Below are 21,015 nucleotides of genomic sequence, written 5' to 3' on the forward strand. Positions count from 1 at the left end.
TACATTCTATTAATTTGCCCAGTATCCTGGATTTAGGATCCAGTCTATCTACAGACATGGATTTTAATTCCACTGCTGGCAGTCCCAAGATTACCCTTCTATTTCTACAAACTATAACTGCACTCACCTAGTTAACTGTATGGCAGGTCTGTTTCTGGTGAGTGCTCATAAACAATTAATGGAAACATGGAAGGCTAGTCATTCCTCCAAGATTTTCATTTTTTTTATTAGATCATAAGCAATTACAAGTATATCTTTTGCTTTCTGTTTCATGTTTTGCAATATACTGTATGTTTACTGTGTGCCCTACTGTAAAACCTATCAAAATGAGGACAGTATATAAATTAAAGGTGATATATAAAATGTGTATTTGTTTTATAATTTACACTGATTTAGGTTCAAAGGTTGTCGGTGGGCAGTATTCCTCGATCTATGGTTGTGGTTTTGGAAGATGACCTGGTGGACACCTGCAAGTCTGGTAAGATACCACTTTTCTGAACTACATAATGATCTCTTGTCTACAATTAGAATTTAATGCAGAACTGAAACTTATCTCAGTTTTATTATTGCATACAGAACTTCTTCAGTGAGTTTTTGGACCTAAAACTTTGAGTTATGAAGAGTAGTGGAATAGACAATAGTAAAGTTTAGAAAACAGTAGAAATAGCATAAATGTATCATTCAGTGTACCATATCATTCAATAACAGGCATGCATATAAATGTTTCTTAAAGTGGACCTTCACTTCAAATATAGGACTTGGTATCACTCCCCTCTCCCCTTCCCCATTACATGGTTTTTCTGCTGCAGTTCACTTTATTTCTTGTCTAGGCAAGGATGATGTACACTTAGCACACCCTCTTTAAGCACATCTACTCCCTGGCAATTAAAACATAATATAATTACATAGACCAGGGAGAAGTAAGGATATTAAAATGCTGTATGCTTCCTAATTGAAAAGAGTTTGTTGATCAAAGGCAGAAAAACCGTCTTGCAGGTGCTTTGCTGGTTATGTTTTAATCAGACCAGGCAAATTTACAAACGGCTCTGTTGGAGGTTTTTCTTTTTGGCCTTCCTGATCTTTTTTAGCTTCAGCAGTACTTGCTAATTCAATTTCCAAAAGCCCAAGTCCAGCGTTGGTCCTCTTCTGGGTTATTCAACCCTGCATCTGCCAGTGCAGGACATCATGGGGTCTCTTCTAAGTGAGTGTCATCACAGTAGAATGGTTCAGAGAAGGGCACTAACATCATCAAATCAGCTGTGCTCTCTGCACCAAGGGTTGGGTTGGGGGGTGGTGATTGGGACCAGGAAGAAGAAAGACCAGAGCAAAATCAGATGGAAGCCCAAATGCTTACACCAGGAGTGGAAACAAGTTGGAAAATCTTTGTGTGGCCTGGCCTAAAAAATTATTGAAGCACTCCAGTCTGCCATGTGAGCAAACAGCTGCTGGTCCTGGAGTAATTAACGATAGATCAGGCTACTCTCTCTTTCTACTTTTTCTTCGGGAGACTTCTGCCAAAAAAACATTTATCTTAATTGATCAACTGTATGGGTGTTCAAACCATTGTACATTCTACCTATTATTTCATTTTCCCCTCTCCATTAAGTTCGGCCAACAAAACGTCACTGTGCATTAGAATTTGCACGAAGATGCCTCATCTAAGTTTCTTTCTTGTTGTGGTTTTTGTGTGTTCCCCACTGAGAAAATTGACAACGCATGTAATTTGACCAGATGTGCCCACAGTTTTGCAAGACAGTAGTTATATGCAAATGTTTAAATATTGATAAAGCTTTCGGTCGAAGCCTTCCAGATGTCCCTGACGCCTGAGAATTCCACCTGAGCCAGAATCTTCTTTAATTTTGAGAGGCTATTGGTTTTTGTATACACTGAACTGCAACATAGAGAAGCGCTGATTAATGAACTAGTAAAAGCTATTTAGACTTTTTGGTTCAAAATTGTTTTCACAATTGTAAATCTATTTGGAAGAGTATAAGTACCATTTTAAAAGCAATAATAAGAAGCCGTTTGTTGTAAAAATGTAGGTTGTCCCTAGCATTTGGTGCAATAGTGTCAGTCTGCTCAAAGACAATCTTTCAGTTTTGGCTAGACACCTGGAGGTTCAAGCCACCAACCAATTCCTTTTTGATCTCCTTGAAGATTTCATATTCAAGTACCGATTTGAATAAGTAAGACCCATTTTGCTTTAACGGGAGGTGTGAAACAGGACAGTAGGTGGGCAGAGCCAGGAACTCTGGAAGACATCCTTGCCACTAAAGCCAGTGATTGATTCAGCTCACTGACGTCTACCAGTTTTAGGTGGACTGACCCTTTGTGTTTTTGTCTGGTTGATGTGTTCAGTATGGTTTCATTTAGTGTTCTTACTATTTTCTAGTCTTTTTGTCAAAACAACTAAACGTGCAAACCTATATCTACCTCATTTGCTGGCCTTTTTTTTTTTCAGGTGATGATGTTACAGTATATGGTGTTGTGATGCAGCGATGGAAGCCTCTTTTTGTAGACACTCGTTGTGACTTGGAGATTGTACTAAAAGCTAACTACATTGCTGTGAATAATGAGCAGCCAAGCGGGGTGGTGATAAATGAGGAGGTCCGAAAAGAATTTGGAGAATTCTGGGAAAGATTTAAGTATAATCCTTTAGCAGGTGAGTTTTTATAAGCACATTTCCAGCCTAGAAAAAGGGAGTTTTAAAAATGGCCTTGTGCCATTGCAACTATATTCCTTAACATTCCTAGACTATGGAAGTTGTGCGCCAAAAAATGTGTAAGGACTGATGGCCAGTGTTGACCGTATGCTCCTTGCAGCAGGATGAATTACAATGCTTCATTTTGCACCGTGTCCAGGGGAGGAAGCGGTTATCTTGGCAAAGGAGTTTTGTCTCCTTATGTCAAAGCCACCCCTTTTGAGCGAAGCACAGATCTTCACACAGAATCAATGCTCGCGCAATTAATGATCGAGGCAACAGGAAAGGAAAAAGAGGAATAGATCTTTACACAGAGGGAGTGGAGGAGACAACCAGGAACAGTGGATGAATGTGAACTCAGCTGCTTACCTTAATTAAGATGAATGAAATGGTAGCAAGATCCTCAAACTGCAGATCCTCAGATGAAGCTTGCTCTTCTGCATGGCCTCAGGAAAACAATCACTAAAAAAGCAGGAATGTTACAGAGTGTCACTCAAAGCCATTCAAAATTTCTTATGAATAATGGTCATCAGTGGGCAGGATTTGCCTTAGATGAGCTTACCCTACCGTACAGAGACAAGAGTGTCTAGGTAATGTCATATGCCAGAAACTGCAGTATACTGCTTAGCTACCACCTCACTAGATATTCCCTATAAGACAGAAAAGTTTTGTAAGTACAGTGATACCTTGGTTTACGAGCATAATTCATTCCGGAAGCATGCTTGTAATCCAAAGCGCTTGTATATCAAATCGAATTTCCCCATAGGAAATAATGGAAATTCAGATGATTTGTTCCACAACCCAAAAATATTCACATAACAATCATTACAATACTGTACTGTAATATAATACTGTACAAAATATAAAGAAAAATAAACCGATTACCGGTACCTTCGTGGCTGGTGTGAGGGGGACGAGAGAGAGGAGGATTATTGTGTAGGACGACTTTCACTATCACTAACGAAATCACTGCTATCTCTTGGCTCAATGGAATCTTTTTCATTTCGTGAAACCTTAACAAGGAATATATCCAATGTGACATTGCATTGTCGTTAAAAAGACTCATCGCTCGCACTGCTACAGCCTTATTCGGGTGGTGCTTTTCTACAAAATTTTGCTCTTAATGCAAAACATTGCTTGTATATCAAGGCAATTTTTTTCAGAAATGTTTGCTTGTCTTGCAAAACACTCTCAAACCAAGTTACTTGTAAACCAAGGTATTACTGTATAGGTTTGCTTTAAATACAAATCCATTTTAATAATTAAGATAGAGGGGGTTAGATGAGAAGTGAATATCACTTGCGGTATCCATTAAAGTTCTCTCGTAAACACTTCCACCTTCAGTCCCTGCAGTGTGTCAGATTTACGTACAACAGCAAAAAGTTTCCCAGCACACTCACCAGCCAGTATGCAAAAAAACGTGTCTAACCGAAGGTTAAAAACAGAGGTTTTGGATACACGTATTCTGCAGAAAATGTGAAAGCCGCCTTGCCAAGGCACCTCTATGTCTTAACTCTAACCTATGAGTCTCCATCTTGGAGCACATGTATACCTACTTTTTCAGATCCTTTTTCCAAAGGACAAAACCTGTAAACTATTTCTTAGGACAGTGGAAAGGTAATGGTAATATGAAAATTGCATTAACCCAGAGCAGCCACATTGAAGATCAGATCAATTAAAATTGTATTGTAAAGAAAAAAAAACACTGGGCTTTGAATGCAGCAAAGAGGAGAATTTTTTTATGCACAACATTTGTTAAAAAAACATATAATATTTTTTAATTTTAATTCTCCTTATATCACATTAATATGCTGAATTAAACTCCTTTTGTATATATCAATTAGTTAAGATTAATTGTAATTGTGTTGGTTTGGAATATCACCATTGCTTTTGGTACTGTCTTACTAAAAAGACAAATGTAGTCTTTTATATTTCAACAGTTAAGTTTATTTTGTTCCTTTTAAAAGTCTTCTATATACAGACAAGGACACATTTGTTTGTACCCTTCCATGGAGAAAAAGGGCTCACAATTTTTTCTCTGAAATCGCCTAAATTGATGAATGTAATTGGCATCCATCATTCCATATTTAATAAAAATCAAACTTTGATTTTGCTATATTATGCAACAGAATATTTAAAAAAAAACTATTGAAAATGGCATAGACAAAAATGATGGTGCCCTTATCCAAATATTTTGTTCCACAGCCTTTAAAGGCAATCAGTGCAATCTAGCGATTTTCTGTAGCTCGGCACATTTTTCTTGAGCAAACTGTAGCAGCTGTCTCAGGTTTGAACAGTGACTACAGACTAAATTTTTCAGCTCTTTCCATAGATGTGCAATAGGAATAAGATCAGCGCTTAAAGAATGCCACTTGCCCATGACCTGTACCTGACCCAGCTTTCTGAAATTGGGCATTCTATTTGTATACAGCAATCTTCAAGTCTTGCCACAGATTCTCAATTGAATTGTATTTCTGGGCTACGATTGGACCCTTCCAAGATATTTTAATGTTTCCCTTTTAAACCACTCAAGTGTAGCTTTAGCAGTATATTTAGGGTCATAGTCCTGCTGCAAGGTGAACCTCCATCCCAGTCTCAAATCTGTGGTACTATCACGTACCTGAGGCTGGAAGATGGGGAGGCGTCTCTTGCGTTTCGTGTCATGTGACCCCTGGAGTTGGGAACAGAAGGGGGCAGGGCAACGAGGAGCACGAGTGCCGTAGACTGGAAACGAGCACTGCGCAGAGACAACAGAGTAGAGAGGTCAGTAAGCCAAGGTCGAATCCGGTCGGGCAGGCGAAGTACAAAATCGGAAGGCAAGCTCAAATCCAGGGAACAGGCCGGGGTCAGGGGCTGGCAGCAAGCAGAAGAGTAGTCCAGGGCAATCCGAGTCAAGGCAGGCCAAGTAACAATACAGGAACACAGGACACAAACACCAAGCTGACAAGACCATCAGCAATGAAAGAGAGGCTGGCTCCTCCTTATATAGTCCTAGGAATACAGACCGCTACCTCACTTCCTGTGTGCTTTGCCGCGATTTTCGCGCGTGCGCAGTTTGCCGCGATTTTCGCACGTGCGCTGTTTGCTGCGATTTACGCTGTTTGCAATCGTGCCTTTACAGTGCCCCCCTCTAATGGGCAACCTCCGGATGCCCAATCGGGCTGCTGTGAGAAGATGAGTCTGAAAAAACTTTTGAACCAGCTTCTGAGCGTGAACATTGCAATCAGGTTCCCAGGAGTTTTCTTCAGGACCATAGCCCTTCCATTTAACCAGAAATTGAAGATGACCGCCACGACGTCAGCCAGCTTTCCAGCCAATCAGCATCGAGCCGGCTTCCTGGCCAATCAGGTCATTACTCGCCGCTGGGTTTCCTGATTGGGCTGGAAGCTGGCTCCATGCTGATTGGCCGGGAAACCGGCTTCCAAGCCATTCACAATCAAGCCGGCCAAACAGCATGGAGTCGACTTCCCTGGCAGTCAGGAAGCCGGGTAGCATCTCATTACCTGCTGCCCGGCTTCCTGATTGCCCGGGAAGCCTGCTCCATGCAAACGGAAGCACTGATACTTGGTGAGTACCGAAAGCAAAATATCGCTACTTGTACTCTATACCCAAATACCGGTATTGGTGCAGCCCTATCCCTATCAGGACAAGTAGATTGTTATGAAGGACAAGTAGATTTAGCCCTTGGACAAGTAGTTTTTTCAAAAATGTCCACACCCCTGATATATATATATATATATATAAACTAACATGAATGGGTTAAATCATGATCCGCAGTACGTATGTCCTGTACACTGCAGTAATAGTTACAATTCTCCCCTGCTAATATGAATGGATTAAATGATCCATAGTACATAACATGTAGTTGTACTACGGATCATTTAACCCATTCATGTTAGCAGGGGATCAAGGTATTGGTATTGACCGGGATTTTTTTTGTTTTCTGACATTTTATGGGCTCAGAATGCTCCGACATTACTGCTCCCTGTTACATCTGGGCACTGGCTGCAGGCTCTCCGCAGCATCAGCTGACGTCGGGTACATAAGGCTCTTGATTGGAGGAAACCTGTTAGCTTGTCTCTGCAATCGGAGGTTTCACTCGTGAGGCTAGTTTGCAGAGGTATCGGTAGTTTTGCAACTGCGGTTCTCCTCTCGGCCCCCCGTGTATAAGACGCCCCTCCATTTTTAGGTAAATATTTTTATGAAATACTTTTAGTCAAAGACTACTTGTCTTATACATGGAAAAATACAGTATTTTCCTTTTATCACTTTGGTTTTCCACATTGTATGTACTTTGTTATATTAGGATCAATGTGGTGTGTTTGCAACATTGTTTCACTTACACACATTTTTATAGCACTTTGTCGTGAGAACGGCAGTAGGTCTGGATACAGTGTATCTTTAGAGTGGTATCTTTAGAGTGTTTTCCCACACCTTGAATATTTTCATTTATTTTTACACATTTCAATTTGGTTATCACTTATTTAAAGTCACACATTATTAACATAGATGTGATTGACATCGAATGTATTCCCTTGGTGAATGCATCCTCTCATTATTGAGGTTACATTTTGTCAGAAAGGCTTTTAGCGCTGTACCTTATATCTTGTTAACCCTTAGGGCTTATTGCCTTAGTTCACCAGCTCTTTGCCCTCCCTTTTTACATTTAATAGTAATCCTTTTTAGGTTATTGTACGACTGTATTTATACTGATATCATGTGACACTTTGATTGCACACAGGGGGGCCTTTATCAACTAATTATGGGACTCCTGAAGTTAATTGGTTGTCCCACATCTTATTTAGCAAAGGGGATGAATACTTATGCACATTTTAAGATTTCTGGGTTTTTTGTCTGTCACAAAGATTGATTTTACGCCTACAAAGTGGCAAGCATGTTATGTACACAACATGGTACAAACAGTCAAAATCCAATTTAATAAAAGGTGGTAATGCACCAGGAGGTGAATACTTTCGCTGTACTGTATACATAAGACAATTTCTTTATTTCATCACTTTTTTCAGGAATGAAGCATTGTTTTAATGACCTGTGAGGTACCAACAAATTTTTCCTTGTCTCTCTCTCTCTATACAGTATATGCGCTAATGGTTACCCCCACCAGAATCCAGTCCTCTGAAGCATTTCAGAGGCCTTCATGACTTGTCCTATTATCTGGGTGAAACACGTCCAGAGGAGTGGTAACCATAAGTAGGGGTAACCATTACTGCAATAAATTCAGATGACTGCGGAGTCTATAGTGTGCTGCTTGCCTTTTTTTGGACTGGATCTTCTAGAAAGTGTTCAACAAACCTCTCATACCAAATATAAGACTATCTTTCCTGACATAAATACAGTAAAGTGTACAGAATAGCTTTCTCTGTATAGTGAATAAAATAAATCTTGCTTGTTTGAAGTTCCTTTTTGCTTTTCTTAATCTCTTTACTTGTTTGCTAATAGACAAATATTTATTATTTTAACAGGTAGGAATGAGATCCTAGCAAGCCTATGTCCTCAGATTTTTGGCATGTTTGTGGTAAAGCTGGCAGTGGGCATGGTGCTCGCTGGTGGTGTTCAAAGGATTGATTCGGCTGGGACCAGAGTGAGAGGTTTGTAATTTTCTTATAAAATTGACCCCTAGAAACATAGCCTACATGCTCAGTACTACAGTTTTCATCCAGGCATTGTTGTAGCTCACCAGTCTCCCCACAGCCTTTTACTGTAGTATGATTGTCCTGAACTGCAGCTACTAAAAAAAATGGCAGTGCTAAAACATTTGACAGCAGCATTCACATTCAAAGTTGCTTTAGAAGTTTATGATGGAAGTTGCCACCCTAGGGTACAAGTGTGTTTACATTTGAAATGTCCAAGAAAATAGAAACTTGTTCTCTGAAAAAGGATTTGCCCTAATAGCTGCTACATATTATGGCAGTGCTGCCACCACAGTCATGTAGCATGATGGTTTTTAATACAGTCTTTACTGGCAGAAATATGTAGGTTGCCATTTTTTTTTTTAACCATTTTAGTATATGTCCTCCTGTGACTCTAAAGAGATCTATGGCAAAAAAAGGTCGGGCCATAGTTCTCTTTTAATTTCATTGGCTTTATGCAAAACCCTGAGTGAAGTTGGAACTGCCAATGGTTTGTCATTTCAGTACTGATGTTCGTTAGAGCGCTGTAAATTCTCGACATTTTACCAGGAATAAGAGTGTTCCCTATATGGTGGGCTGCTAATTTCTCCCCTCAGGCTGCCATGTTTAACTAATTTTGGGTGCATGTGACAGTAATCAAGAGTATGGGCCTTAAAGTATTGCTAAAGACTGGGCATTTTTTACCTTAAAAAAACGCCCAGTACCTTACACACTTACCTGTGCACACCGCTGTCGATCCCCACAGCGATCCTCTGTCCTGAACTTCCGAGTTCTGGGGGCAGAGGAGCCATATGCTCCTTCTGCCGTCTGTAAAACTGCTGGGCGGGGAGGAGGGGCGTGGCCTGCTGCAAGCCTGTGTGTGTCTATGGTCACACTCAGTGAAACTGCTGCGCATGAGTGCCTTCACAGCAGCTGCTTAACTGATGGAAGCACCCGAACATGGGGTGGGAGGGAGAGCAATGTGGGCACTTACTAGAAAATGAGGAACTGAAGAATTAAAACAACAAAAAAGTTCTCCATGAATGCAGTCTCCCATTGATAAAAATGAAGGTTTTATATTCCTCAAAGCCAAAGGTGCTGCACACACTTCTGTTTAATTTTAACAGTGCTCACAAATGGCATCCCTAAGGTTAAGTACAAAGGTAACACTTGTTCTAACAGCCGTCCAAAATCACTTGTAACCTGCCCGATTCACGCTCCCCCTCTCCTCCTTTCCTCCCCTCTCTCTATGGCCGGCGTGTACCGCTCCCGGCTGCCTCTCTCTGCACGTGGGCTTCCTTTCTGCCGTGGTCTTCGGGGTGGTCCCCTCTTGTGGGGATCCGTGACCACGGCAAATTGTTAGAGAGCATGGAGCAGGGCAGAGAATGCTTCTCTGCTCTGCTCCGTGTGAATAGTGACACAGGAATGCAGCCTTCCTGTCACAGGAGAACGAGCACAGTGCTGTGCTAGAACTCCTCCTGTGTTGGAGGTGACAGGGTCAATAAAGAGAACCTCTCGCCTCCAAAAGCTATCACACAGGGGCTTGTTACCCCTTGTGAAATGGCAATAAAGTCAAGTGGGGAAAAAAAAGTAAAAAATAAAATTATATAACAATTAAAAAAGTAAATACATAAAAAATTGAAAAACTAAAAAGGCGATAAAGTAAAAAATAATAAAAATAAATGATAAAAATATTACAAAGTAAAAAAAACAGTAAAAATCTAAAAAATTAAAACCAACCCCTATCATCTGCATGCGAATAAATGCGTGTGTGTGTCTGCGCACACGGAGTGGGCGATCCGTTACCGCACGGCAATCGTGTGGATGGCCGGGCGGTCACAGAATCGCACACCCCCGCCGATAGCGCTGGCAGGGCCATTATTGTCTAATGGCACCTCAGTCGCGCCAGGCAGATTGTGCAGTTTCCCGCCGCAATACCGCCTGTGCAATCGCACATAATCGCGGTTGAAAACATGGCATGGTGCGTGTCGCGAAAAAAGTTACATGTATGCTTTTTCAGCGATTTACCACGCGGATGTAACCAGATTGAAATCAATGGGGCCGCCTGGTGACTGCACACGGTTGCCCAAGTCTGCGCCCACCCCAAAGGGAAAAATTCACTATACTTACCTTTCAGCGAACAGTCCTTCCCATCTGCCAGTACGGGTGTACTATCTGTACTTGTGCCATGTATTCTGAATTTTGCTCGCAAAATGCAAGCACTCGGTCCGCGCAGTTCCCTGACGGCACTGACCAATGAGAAGCTCTTCTTAGGACTGCTAAATACAAAAAAAGAAAAAAAATTTACCAAAACCGTATCGGGACAAGTAGATTTCCATGAGGGACAAGTAGATTGCGCCCCTGCTTTAGTCTTTGGACAAGTATTTATTTATTTTTTTAAATTAACACACCCCTGGCATAACTTGGATAAATGCAGCCATGGTGTGCTGGAAATACATGAAATAGCTGCTGCAAGTCTCTTATATCATCTCTTGGGGAATTTATGGGATGTTTTCATAGTAGGATTTATTCCTCCATGGGCACAGATAGGCAGGGTTGCGTTTTAGACAAAAGCTTCCTGAATGCCATTCGAGTAGCATTGGGTAGAATTTCATTAACTTGATTTGGAAGTTGGCAACGCCTGCCAAACATTGCAGATAACATAAAGACATGAAACAAAGTGATGTTAGTTTAATGGGTGTACTGGGCCATTTCATGCTAAAGAATAGCCACTGTTTTTACAGTCCATTTGAAAAGGTTAATTAGCTCAAATCAAATGCTTGTTCTCAATGCTCATGTGAAGAAGCATTTTGGAGGCTATTTATGAAGTGTAGCAAAAAAGAAAAACATTTTTATTTCATGGCTAATTTTCACCATTTTTTCTACAGTTCATAAAAATTGTGAAATTGATGAGCCGTGTAAAAATGAATTCAAATTATTCAGACTGATTTGAAAAGGTGCAAAATGTGACAAAAATGAAGAATTGTCACTTTGAGGAAAGTTCCCTTTCTCGGTTCGCTCCTTTTAATCATCTTGGATGTGCACATCCAAGATGATTGTTAGATAATCAGATGGTGATCATTTGCGTTTTTGAGACTGGTTCTGATTTTTGAATTAAAAGCCTTGCTGCACTCCTTACCGGAACATTAGTAAACCCGTAAAAACAGGTGGGTGCTTGTAGTGACCACGGACTGCACCTCTTTCTGGGCCTCAAGGGGTCCCCTTCATCAGGCTCAGAATGACGAGCCTGGTGAAGGGGACCCCTTGAGGCCCGAAAGCGCTTGTATTGAATGGCAATTTGTCATTAAAGGAGAGCTATGGGGTTAAGGCTTTTCCCCAACTTTTGCTAATCTCTTTTTGGTGTGCTGGTGACATTATTGCTTTTTCTGTGGCTCTGATTTTTGACTGTCCTTCATACATTTAGTAAAATGTTTGTCAGATCAAAAAATTGTTCTATGGCCAGCCTAAGTTTTTGTGTCTTTTTTTTAATTTAACGCTATTTACTAATTGTTGACTACGTTTTTTGTTTTTTTTTAAGGGGAATCCCATCTTTTGTTAGTTGGAGACCCTGGCACGGGTAAATCACAGTTTTTAAAATATGCAGTAAAGATAACGCCAAGATCCGTTTTGACTGCAGGCATAGGATCAACCAGTGCAGGTAAGTGGAACTCCTCCTATACAGGATCTAAACTAAAATTTGTACATTTCATTAAATAAAGGCTAATCAAACATGCATGTTAAAGTAGAACTATAGCCTTCCACCTGCACTTAGTTTTCCCATGAATAACTGCCAGTGAAGTCCACCTTATGCAGCTTTCTATGATGGTGTGGCAATGATGTTGCACTAAAGAATAAATAAATGAACACAGCGCTAAGTGTTAACAAAATAAATAAAGTGTTTCCCTACTTCAATTAAACATCAAATATTCAGTAGGTAACATAACTAAAGGATTCGATTTGGTTTTGACCGGCCGGTTTTCGTGTTTTTACAAGTTTTACTATTTTTAATGCAATATTGATTTACTACACTATGTAGATTTCTTCTTTTGAATATTGAATGAGAGTGGGAGAGATCGGCGGTACTGGAGCCTACGTCAGGAAACACCGCTATACAGCGAGCCGCAGGTCCATTGGAGTGATTGGTGGTGTTGCAGTCTGTCGAGGGATACCGCTTTACAGGGAACTGCCGAGCTGTTTTGTGGAAAGGTTTTCCGGCTTATCGGATGTCTGGTGCTGTGTCCGACGGAAGGCAGGTGAGCTGACAGGCATTGTGGATGAGATCGGGTTTTGTAGGAGAGGATTTTCTATTGAGCGGTCTTTAATCACTTCATCTGGTGAGTGCATACCCTTAGGGGTTTTTTGTTACTCGAAGAGGGGAATCGATTCTTTTCACTTGAGCATCACATCTTTCACTATTCACCGGAGCACATTTTTTGGATTGCATCTATTGATTGCATATGAGACTTTCAACTAGACATTTTGTAACTTTTTGGTTTGTCACTATTTATTCTGGATTGCCACATTTCAAAGGAAGTTATTTTAGTTCCATGTTTGGCGATAATGTTGCGATTTAGCTGCTGCTTTTAGATGCGGCATTTAGTGTGTATGATTTATTTAGTTGTTCTCACTACCTAATTGGTATCATTTATTTCACTTTAGTTTGACATCACCATTCATATTTATGTTACCTACTGAATAGTTGATGTTTAATTTAAGAAGTAGGGAGACACTTTTTTTATTTATTTAGTTAACACTTAGCGCTGTGTTAATTTATTTATTCTTTAGCCTTAGGAGCCTCCAGCTCCTTTTACATAGCAGCTTAGTCAATTGATTCAGATTACTTCCTTTAAACACAGATTGTCATATTAATGATGTTGCACTGCTCCTAAATTCAGAGCAGAGTAATGACTCTTGTGTAGGCCGTGCCTGCTTGCACTATAATGCGATTAAAAATAATGTTGTGGAGGGCATGATTGTCAGCATTGTCACTACTGGTGAACAAGCCTGTAGCTTGCCAATCGGGACCTTGTCACACCTAGTCCTGCCCACTGTTTAATAGATTGAGAGCACTGCTTCTGTTGCTGAAACCCTTTCAGTTTGAATTGCAGTGTCTGGAGGGGGAGCATGTGAGACACAGATAAACAAGGGTTTGGTGTGGGGAGGAAGTTTATCAAGAAGAAAGAGGGGACATTGAAAAGGAAGTTTTATGTTTACTTTGAGACTAGTGCCTCACATAGTAAGTGTATTTGATACTTGTTTAGCCTGTCATACACAAGCCTTTACTTGTGCTTTAAATTAATTTTTAACATGTCCGGTAAGATCATTTTACTTCAGTATTTTCACATATAGGGAACATGTGTGCCATTGTAATCTCTTCAGTTCATCACTGGTAAAATATAGTGAGCGCATATATAACACTCTCTCACATGCTATAAACGTCTCACCTAGACAGGCCAAAGATGGTATAGATCAGTGGTTCTCGACCTGTGTTATCTCAGGACCCACATTTGTACTTGCTCAATAAGTCGCGACCCAAGTCGCACTGCAATGGAACGTGCGGCATTAGGGTACTGCGCGTTCCGGTGCGGGCGTACGAACTGTGGGTGGGAGGTGCGTTTGGGGTACCATTCAAATAATAAGACAGTGTCTTATTTTCGGGGAAACACGGTAGTAGTGTGAAGGGACCCTCAAAAACACTGACATACATACAGACACAATCTCTCACACTCGCAGTCATTCTCACACGCACTCCAAAAAATGTTTTTATTTTTTTTTAAGATCCACCCAGTCTTATGAGAACTGGAGTGGATCCTGAGCCTGGGGTCCAGTGTGGGCTGCTGTGACGGAGCCAGAATGTGATGTCAGTCAGGTCCAGGCACCTCTACAGGGCATGCAAGGGAGCTGCAAGCACGGTACATATGAATGGCACTCCCTGGCGGCCATAGCCCAAGCCCACTGTGCTGCCCTAGGGGGAGGCTGAGGAGCCTCTCGCCTAAAAAGTGGAAGGCATGCGGCGACCCACTGAACACTGGGTCGCGACCCACTTTTGGGTCACGACCCACCAGTTGAGAACCAAGGGTATAGAAGGTATATGAGGGTGCACCTTTTGCAGATAAAGTAAAAAGAAAATATTTTCTGTGGAAACATACATGCCTGCCAGTGTTGTTCTGGTGCTATTGGCCTTAGACCCATTCTGCCTATGGTAGATGCATTCACCTTTGCCTGGGTATAATTGAATTCATCACAGCCTTATTGTATCAAATGCAAAATCAGTGTAGCGCTAAACAGTATTTTCAAACTATACCAAACGATATTTGTGCACAAATAATATATAGTCTAGTAAAGTATTCCATCTGTTACTATCCCAACTATGCTGAGGCTCCTAACACTCTCAACCCCTCTTCTGCCTGTGCCAAGCTGCACCCAAAGTAATGACATCACATATATTGCTTTTTGTTTTGGCAGCTAGAGGGTGATGTATACAATTTTTAGAAAGAAAGTGGAAGATTTATATTACACCGTTAATGTAGCTTGAGTACAGATCAATCAAAAGCTTAGTCTCCGTGTCGACTTGCAGTTTGTTTTTTTTTACCCATTTCAAAAGAGACTTTCAAAAATATAGATTTTAAAAAATTTTGTTTTGAAATAATCACCTATTTAGTTGCATGTTTTTCTGCTTTAGGCAGGAACACAATAAGATAGTTAATGACGACAAAATTAGAGTATCAATCCAAATACTGACAATACCACATACAGTACATCAAGAAAAGTAGTCATCTGTGTGTTTGCATGGGCAAGGTGACAGTGCAAAGGGCATCCCCCATACCCCGATATACTTGCACTCCCTCACAACTCCTTGCTAGTTTACAGTTAGTAACACTACTCCGTACTTCTGTGCATGTTTGAGTATGTGACCTGCTTCCATATGACAGTGTCCAGGCATAGCAGTCAGTCGCTATGCATGAGCACTGTCGCATGCCTGTGGAAGTGAGGTCACTGCTTCCCCAGGTTGCTGATCCTAGTGCTGGCTACAGAGACACAAGGAGCTGCATGGGAATGCATTGAAGACAGTTATATTGGAATCAAGGGATGTCTTTTTTCAGAGACTTGGTCACCTTGACCTGCATGTGCAAAGTGACAGCGTGTCAAACATAACTACTCTTCTTGAGGTATGTGATGGTGTCAGTATGTGGACTGTCAAAAATCACTGAACTAGTTTTGTAATGATCACTTGTGTTGTATTCACTACCTAAAGCTGAACTACATGGAACTAAATAAGTGATTTTACATTTGTTTGTTTTTTTTATATTCCAAAAATCTTTTTTTTTTTCTATTGCCCATTGAGGGACACAGAATTCTAACGCAACTGTGTCGGCTATTACAAGCTGTGCTAAGGTGTTTCCTAATCACTCACTATTTGATAACTTTCTTGACGAGGTCTGGAAACATCCGGATAGTACAACCTTCCCCCCTCCCTTTTACAGGGAAAAGCTGCCACCTCAAACACATGCCTTGCAGAAGTGATGAAAACAAGTAAAACAACCTTGTGAGTGAGCATGGAAATGGAACTATCACTGATAAGTTAAAAGCGTGGATCAGTGGCTAATGGCCTTTGTAACAAGATCATGAGCGCTTTACCCTTAATGATATTTAAGGCCAATTGTTGACCCAGGTCTAATTGTAAAAAAAAAGTCAGGATTTGTGTCACCGAATTTTCTGAGACAAATGTTTCTTTCCCCACACCTAGCAAAGTATGCCTTCAATGTGCTATGGTAGATCTTGAGGGAACTTGGCTTTTCCTGGCTTTTAATGTTGTGGGGAGTTGGAGAGGCCCCCTTCTCTCAAGACCAGGGCTTCAACAGCCATGCCATAAAAGCCAACTACAATGAAGAAGGTAAATTGAACATCTGGAAGAGCCCACCGAGCGTCTGCAAGGAGTCTGATCAGGTTAGAATTCCACATCTGCCTTGGCCAGTCCAGAGCTATGAGTATCACTGGAATGCTTTCCATCTCAATCCTGTGGAACGGATAATAAAGTTAATAAAGATAATAAAGACACAAACTAGCGTTCTCCCGTGACCCAACACTCAGAATACTGCGAGCTACAGCTCGCGGTATACTGAGACCGCCGCAGCTGGGACGGATCCCGACATTACTGTTGAGATCCACCTAGCTGTTTGACAGCCGGCTCTGCCTATCTAGAGGCTGGCAGCTGGCTCTGCCTATCTAGAGCCAGCTGTACCCGCCCCCCGTCCATTCCGCCGGTCAGCGCTGGAGAATCTAAGAGGGGAGGGGGAATCCCTGCAGGGAGCCGTGAGTAACAGTCACGGCGCTCTGCAGGGACATGATTGAGAAGTGAGCGAGCGACGGTATGTGTTTGCTCACTTCCCGATCTATTACGCCGACGTGTGACGGTTTCATTGTCACATGCCGGCTCGAGCTATGAGGTTGAGTGAAAATCACTCACCTCATAGTTCACCTTTTAAGCTTACCTGTGTCTCTGCCGCGCGCTCCCGTGGGAAGATCTGAAGATTCTCAGGCCGCTGCAAAGGATCATGGGGCGGGCGCATGCGCAGTAGCAGATCTTCAGCTGGGAGAAGAGGAGAGACACAAGGCAAGTCAATGCAGCAGCGTGCACCCACACAGACTCCGTAGGACAGGAAGTGCCAGGAAGAGAGGTGTCAGTGCTGGATCAGAGACCGGCACCAGTGCTGGAGGGACTCCTGAAAACTACTGGAAAGAAGATGATCGGATCAAGAGGCATCATTTTAAGGTAAGTCCTTGTACCAGCATTGGGGAGGGGCTTTAGTATACAGCATACATCGATACTATAATGTACGTACAGTGATTTCAACTGAACTGTGTAATAAAACCTATTGTAAATTAAATTATGTCTTAATTTTTAAAAATGGACCCATGGTAATTAAAATACCTTATACATTATGTTTAGTGAACTGACCATATTATCACCAGTAGAATTGTAATGATTACAATCTTTCAGTTTTTCCAGTGACTTTAAATATATTTTAAGTAAATAATTAGGTAATCCCTAATTTGATTTCACAGAGAACAGTTGCACTTTGCTTGTTCTTCCTGTGTAAATCAATAAGGTTGCCTACCTCAAATGTTATCATATTAACCCCTTTATGACTGAGCTTGTTTTTAGTTTCTGTTCGTAAATGACTGACCCACTTTTGACATTTTTGCTGTGTGATTCTTCCACGTCAGTAATATACTTTCTTACAAAGTGCACTCACACATATTATATATTGTTTTTTTAGAGGACAGATAGGGCTACATATTTATATCACATATTAACGCCTCACTTAGGACAAATAAAATATAAAAAAAGCAAAAATATTTAAAACAATTTTTCCCAGTTTTGATTTGTAGTATTTGTTACAAAACCAGCACAGCTAAAAAAAATGCAATAAGTACATTCATTTATTTGTCCTTTTTATTTTTTTACACGATTCACTATTTATTTAAATGAGAACTATGAGATGAGTGATTTCCACTCATCTCATAGTTCTAGCCGACCTGTGACAATGAGACTGTCACAATTCGGCTCAGTAGATCGGGAGGTGAGCGAACACATACCGGGTTCGCTCACCTCTCGATCCTGTCACGGCTCTCTGCCGTGACAGGGGGAGGGGCTGGATTCCCCTCTCCGCGCTCTGATCTGCCAGCGCTGACTGGCAGAACGGACGGGGGAGGGGGCATGTACAGCTGGCTCTGCCTCTAGATAGACAGAGCCAGCTGTCACTCACGCAGCTGGGCGGATCCCGACGTCCAGGTCGGGATCCGCTGCGGCGTCTCAGTATACCGCGAGCTGTAGCTCGCGGTATACTGAGCTTAGGGTAACGGGAGGACCCTAGTTTGTGTCCTCCCGTTACCCTAAGGAGAACTATGGGGGAAAACACTGACCCCATAGTTCTCCTTTTTTTAAAACTTTTAAAACATGTCTTTTATTTATTTAATTTATATCAAGCAGTCATTGTGAATTAATCTCACTATTACTGCTTGATAAATTAATACATTTTTGGTTATTATTAGGCTGCTTCAAACTTCAGAACAGCCGATAATAAGTTAGTGACTCTGATCCTGCAGCAGTTCAGGATTCAGCTGTCACTAAAGGTTTTCTGATCGTTCCAACAACGATCAGAAAACTGAAACATTCTTCTTTCAGAAATAGATACATTATGTATCCCTGAAAGTGAAAGAAAAAAAAGCCAGTATACGATCGAGAGAGATATCTCTAGATCTATACGAGCTGTCAGAATGCCGGCTTTTGCCGCCATGTTTGCCCGCTCTGCTTTGACTCTCAGACACCCGATATTAAGGTATCGGGTGTCTGAAAAAGGTTAACCCTTTCATTAATGGATGTCTCTATACTGAGGCATCCATTAATGAATGGTAACTGCTGATTCTCAGCGGTTACCAGCCCTTTAATGCAGCAAATAACTCGTCACGTACAGTGTACGTGACGAGTCATTTGGTCCCTTTGTGGCGGGACGTACAGTGTACGTCTCCCGTCATGAAGGGGTTAAAGGTATCATTAGTATCAGTATGTAGAGCACCATTGTTGATTTCATTTATAAAAATTTTAGTTAACTAGTTAATCGTGCAGATTCTCTGGTGCAAGTATTTTCTGAGTAACTGCTGAAAAAAGTATGCACTTCAGTTGCTGAGACTTTGTTGAGACTTTACTCGCTGCAAGCTTGTTCCAAGTCAGTAAGTCAGGCAGTGTTCTGCCAGACATTTTTTGAAGGTCAAATAATGTAAGTTATTACAAGTTTCTTTTAACCTGGATCTCCTCTGTAACGCCTATTCTCCAGGTGGTCTGACAAGGGATTTGCAAAGTGGTAAACTAACATTTGTATATTGGAGTTCAGTATCCCTTTTAGTATGCCCCCCAGATTTAATTGGTTGTGTATACCCTAGATATCCAATCGTGTGTATGTGTGTAAAGACATATATGGGATAAACTTTTCGATCCAGAGATGCAGTGTTCTGTAAACATCGTTAAGGTTCTCCTTTTATAATAGTTTTCACACAAAATATACACAACATTCATGCAAAAGTCACATATTTTTCTGATTGTGTTCTGGATAAATGTTGTGTAAAATGTATAAATAGACCCAATATTGTCATTAGGTATGTCCCGATACCACTTTTTCAAGACCAAGTACTTCCCCTCATGTACTTGCCGATACCAACTACCGATACTTTTTCTTAAAGGGACAGGTGACTTTAAATGATCCATAGTACGACTACATGTTATGTACTATGGATCATGATTTAACCTATTCATGTTAGCAGGGGAGAAGTGTATCTCCTATTGCTGTAGTGTAGGGGAGGTGTGTGCTGCATATATGTACTACATATACAGTACACACGTCCAGTACACTATAGCAATAGATTTACAGCCAGCCCTGTCCCAGCTTCCCTCACTCAGTTTCACTCCGAACCCTGTTGCCTCACTCTGTGCCTCTTGCGGCGCTGGGCAGGATCGATGCATCGCGTCTCAGTGCGCAGCTTGTGGGAGGCGTTCACAATTCTGCCCTGCTAACATGAATAGGTTAAATCATTATCCATAGTACATATACAGCACACACGTCCAGTACACTGCAGGATTAGAGTTACAATTATCCCCTGCTAACATGAATAGGTTAAATCATGATCCATAGTACATAACATGTAGTTGTATTATCGATCATTTAACCTATTCATGTTAGCAGGAGAGAATTGTAAATCTATTGATGCAGTGAATTGGGAACGTGTACTGTACATGTACTACATATAGAATACACTGCAGCAATAGATTTACAATTCTCCCCTGCTAACATGAATAGGTTAAATGATCCGTAGTACAACTACATATTATGTACTATGGATCATTTAATCCATTCATATTAGCAGGGGAGAATTGTAAATCTATTGTCTCCAGTGTATTAGCAGGATCCCGACACGCGCGGCACCTCAGGCAGTCGCCGGCCAGCTAAATTAGGACCCCACCTGGAGCTCCTCCCACTGGACCAGCGCTGACTCGCCGCTGCTCTCCCGTACCGAAGGTAAGTGGGGAAAAAAAAAACATAGCGCAAACATCGGGGCATTTTGAAAAGTACTTGTCAAAATGCCCTGTTTTTACAGGGGGGGGGCGCAAAAATGCACCTTGCCTGTGTAGGCAAGGATCCTAGCGCCGGCCTGGGGGTACCCAGGACTGGACCTCACTGGTCCCCCCACAGACTCAGGCCTCGGCGGTAGTTCCAACCCTGGACAGGGAGTCGCAGCAGAGGGATGATAGAGCCACATGTGGCTCCGGAGCCGCAGGTTGCTGACCCCTGTTCTAAGAAATAAGGTGTTCTCTGCTCCACTGTTAACTGAAATTTCTTGCTAGATCATTGGTCATTTTGAAAGTATTAGAGGGCCTTAAGTGCAATTCCAGACACTTCCCAAAGGCCGTAGCAGCGTGTTTTTGTATATTGTGGTGCATTGCTTTGTTAGGCAGTCCATTCAAAATGAAAAGGTCGTAACACACCTCAATGAAACATTACTCCTGCATTTTTTTTTTTTTGCAAAATACAGCAGTGAACACAGAAGAGAAAGTTTGAGTAGTCATTGGTATCAGTGGCTCCAATAAAAACCCCTAGCATTATTGTCAGTGACTGCAATAATAACCTGCAG

General features: G+C 41.5%; 1 protein-coding gene across 1 annotated transcript in view; it reads left to right on the forward strand.

Annotated features, from left to right (window-relative positions):
• Positions 1-21,015, forward strand: part of MCM9 (minichromosome maintenance 9 homologous recombination repair factor) — a 73,318-nt gene that overhangs the window by 8,834 nt on the left and 43,469 nt on the right. Inside the window, exons 3-6 of the mRNA XM_018563481.1 lie at positions 397-478; positions 2,462-2,662; positions 8,182-8,307; positions 11,867-11,986. Coding sequence (XP_018418983.1) covers positions 397-478; positions 2,462-2,662; positions 8,182-8,307; positions 11,867-11,986 — 529 coding nt within the window. The remainder of the gene's footprint in view (positions 1-396; positions 479-2,461; positions 2,663-8,181; positions 8,308-11,866; positions 11,987-21,015) is intronic.

The sequence above is a fragment of the Nanorana parkeri genome, unplaced genomic scaffold (genome assembly GCF_000935625.1).
Source record: "Nanorana parkeri isolate BGI_ZX_2015 unplaced genomic scaffold, ASM93562v1 scaffold22, whole genome shotgun sequence".
Lineage (NCBI taxonomy): Eukaryota > Metazoa > Chordata > Amphibia > Anura > Dicroglossidae > Nanorana > Nanorana parkeri.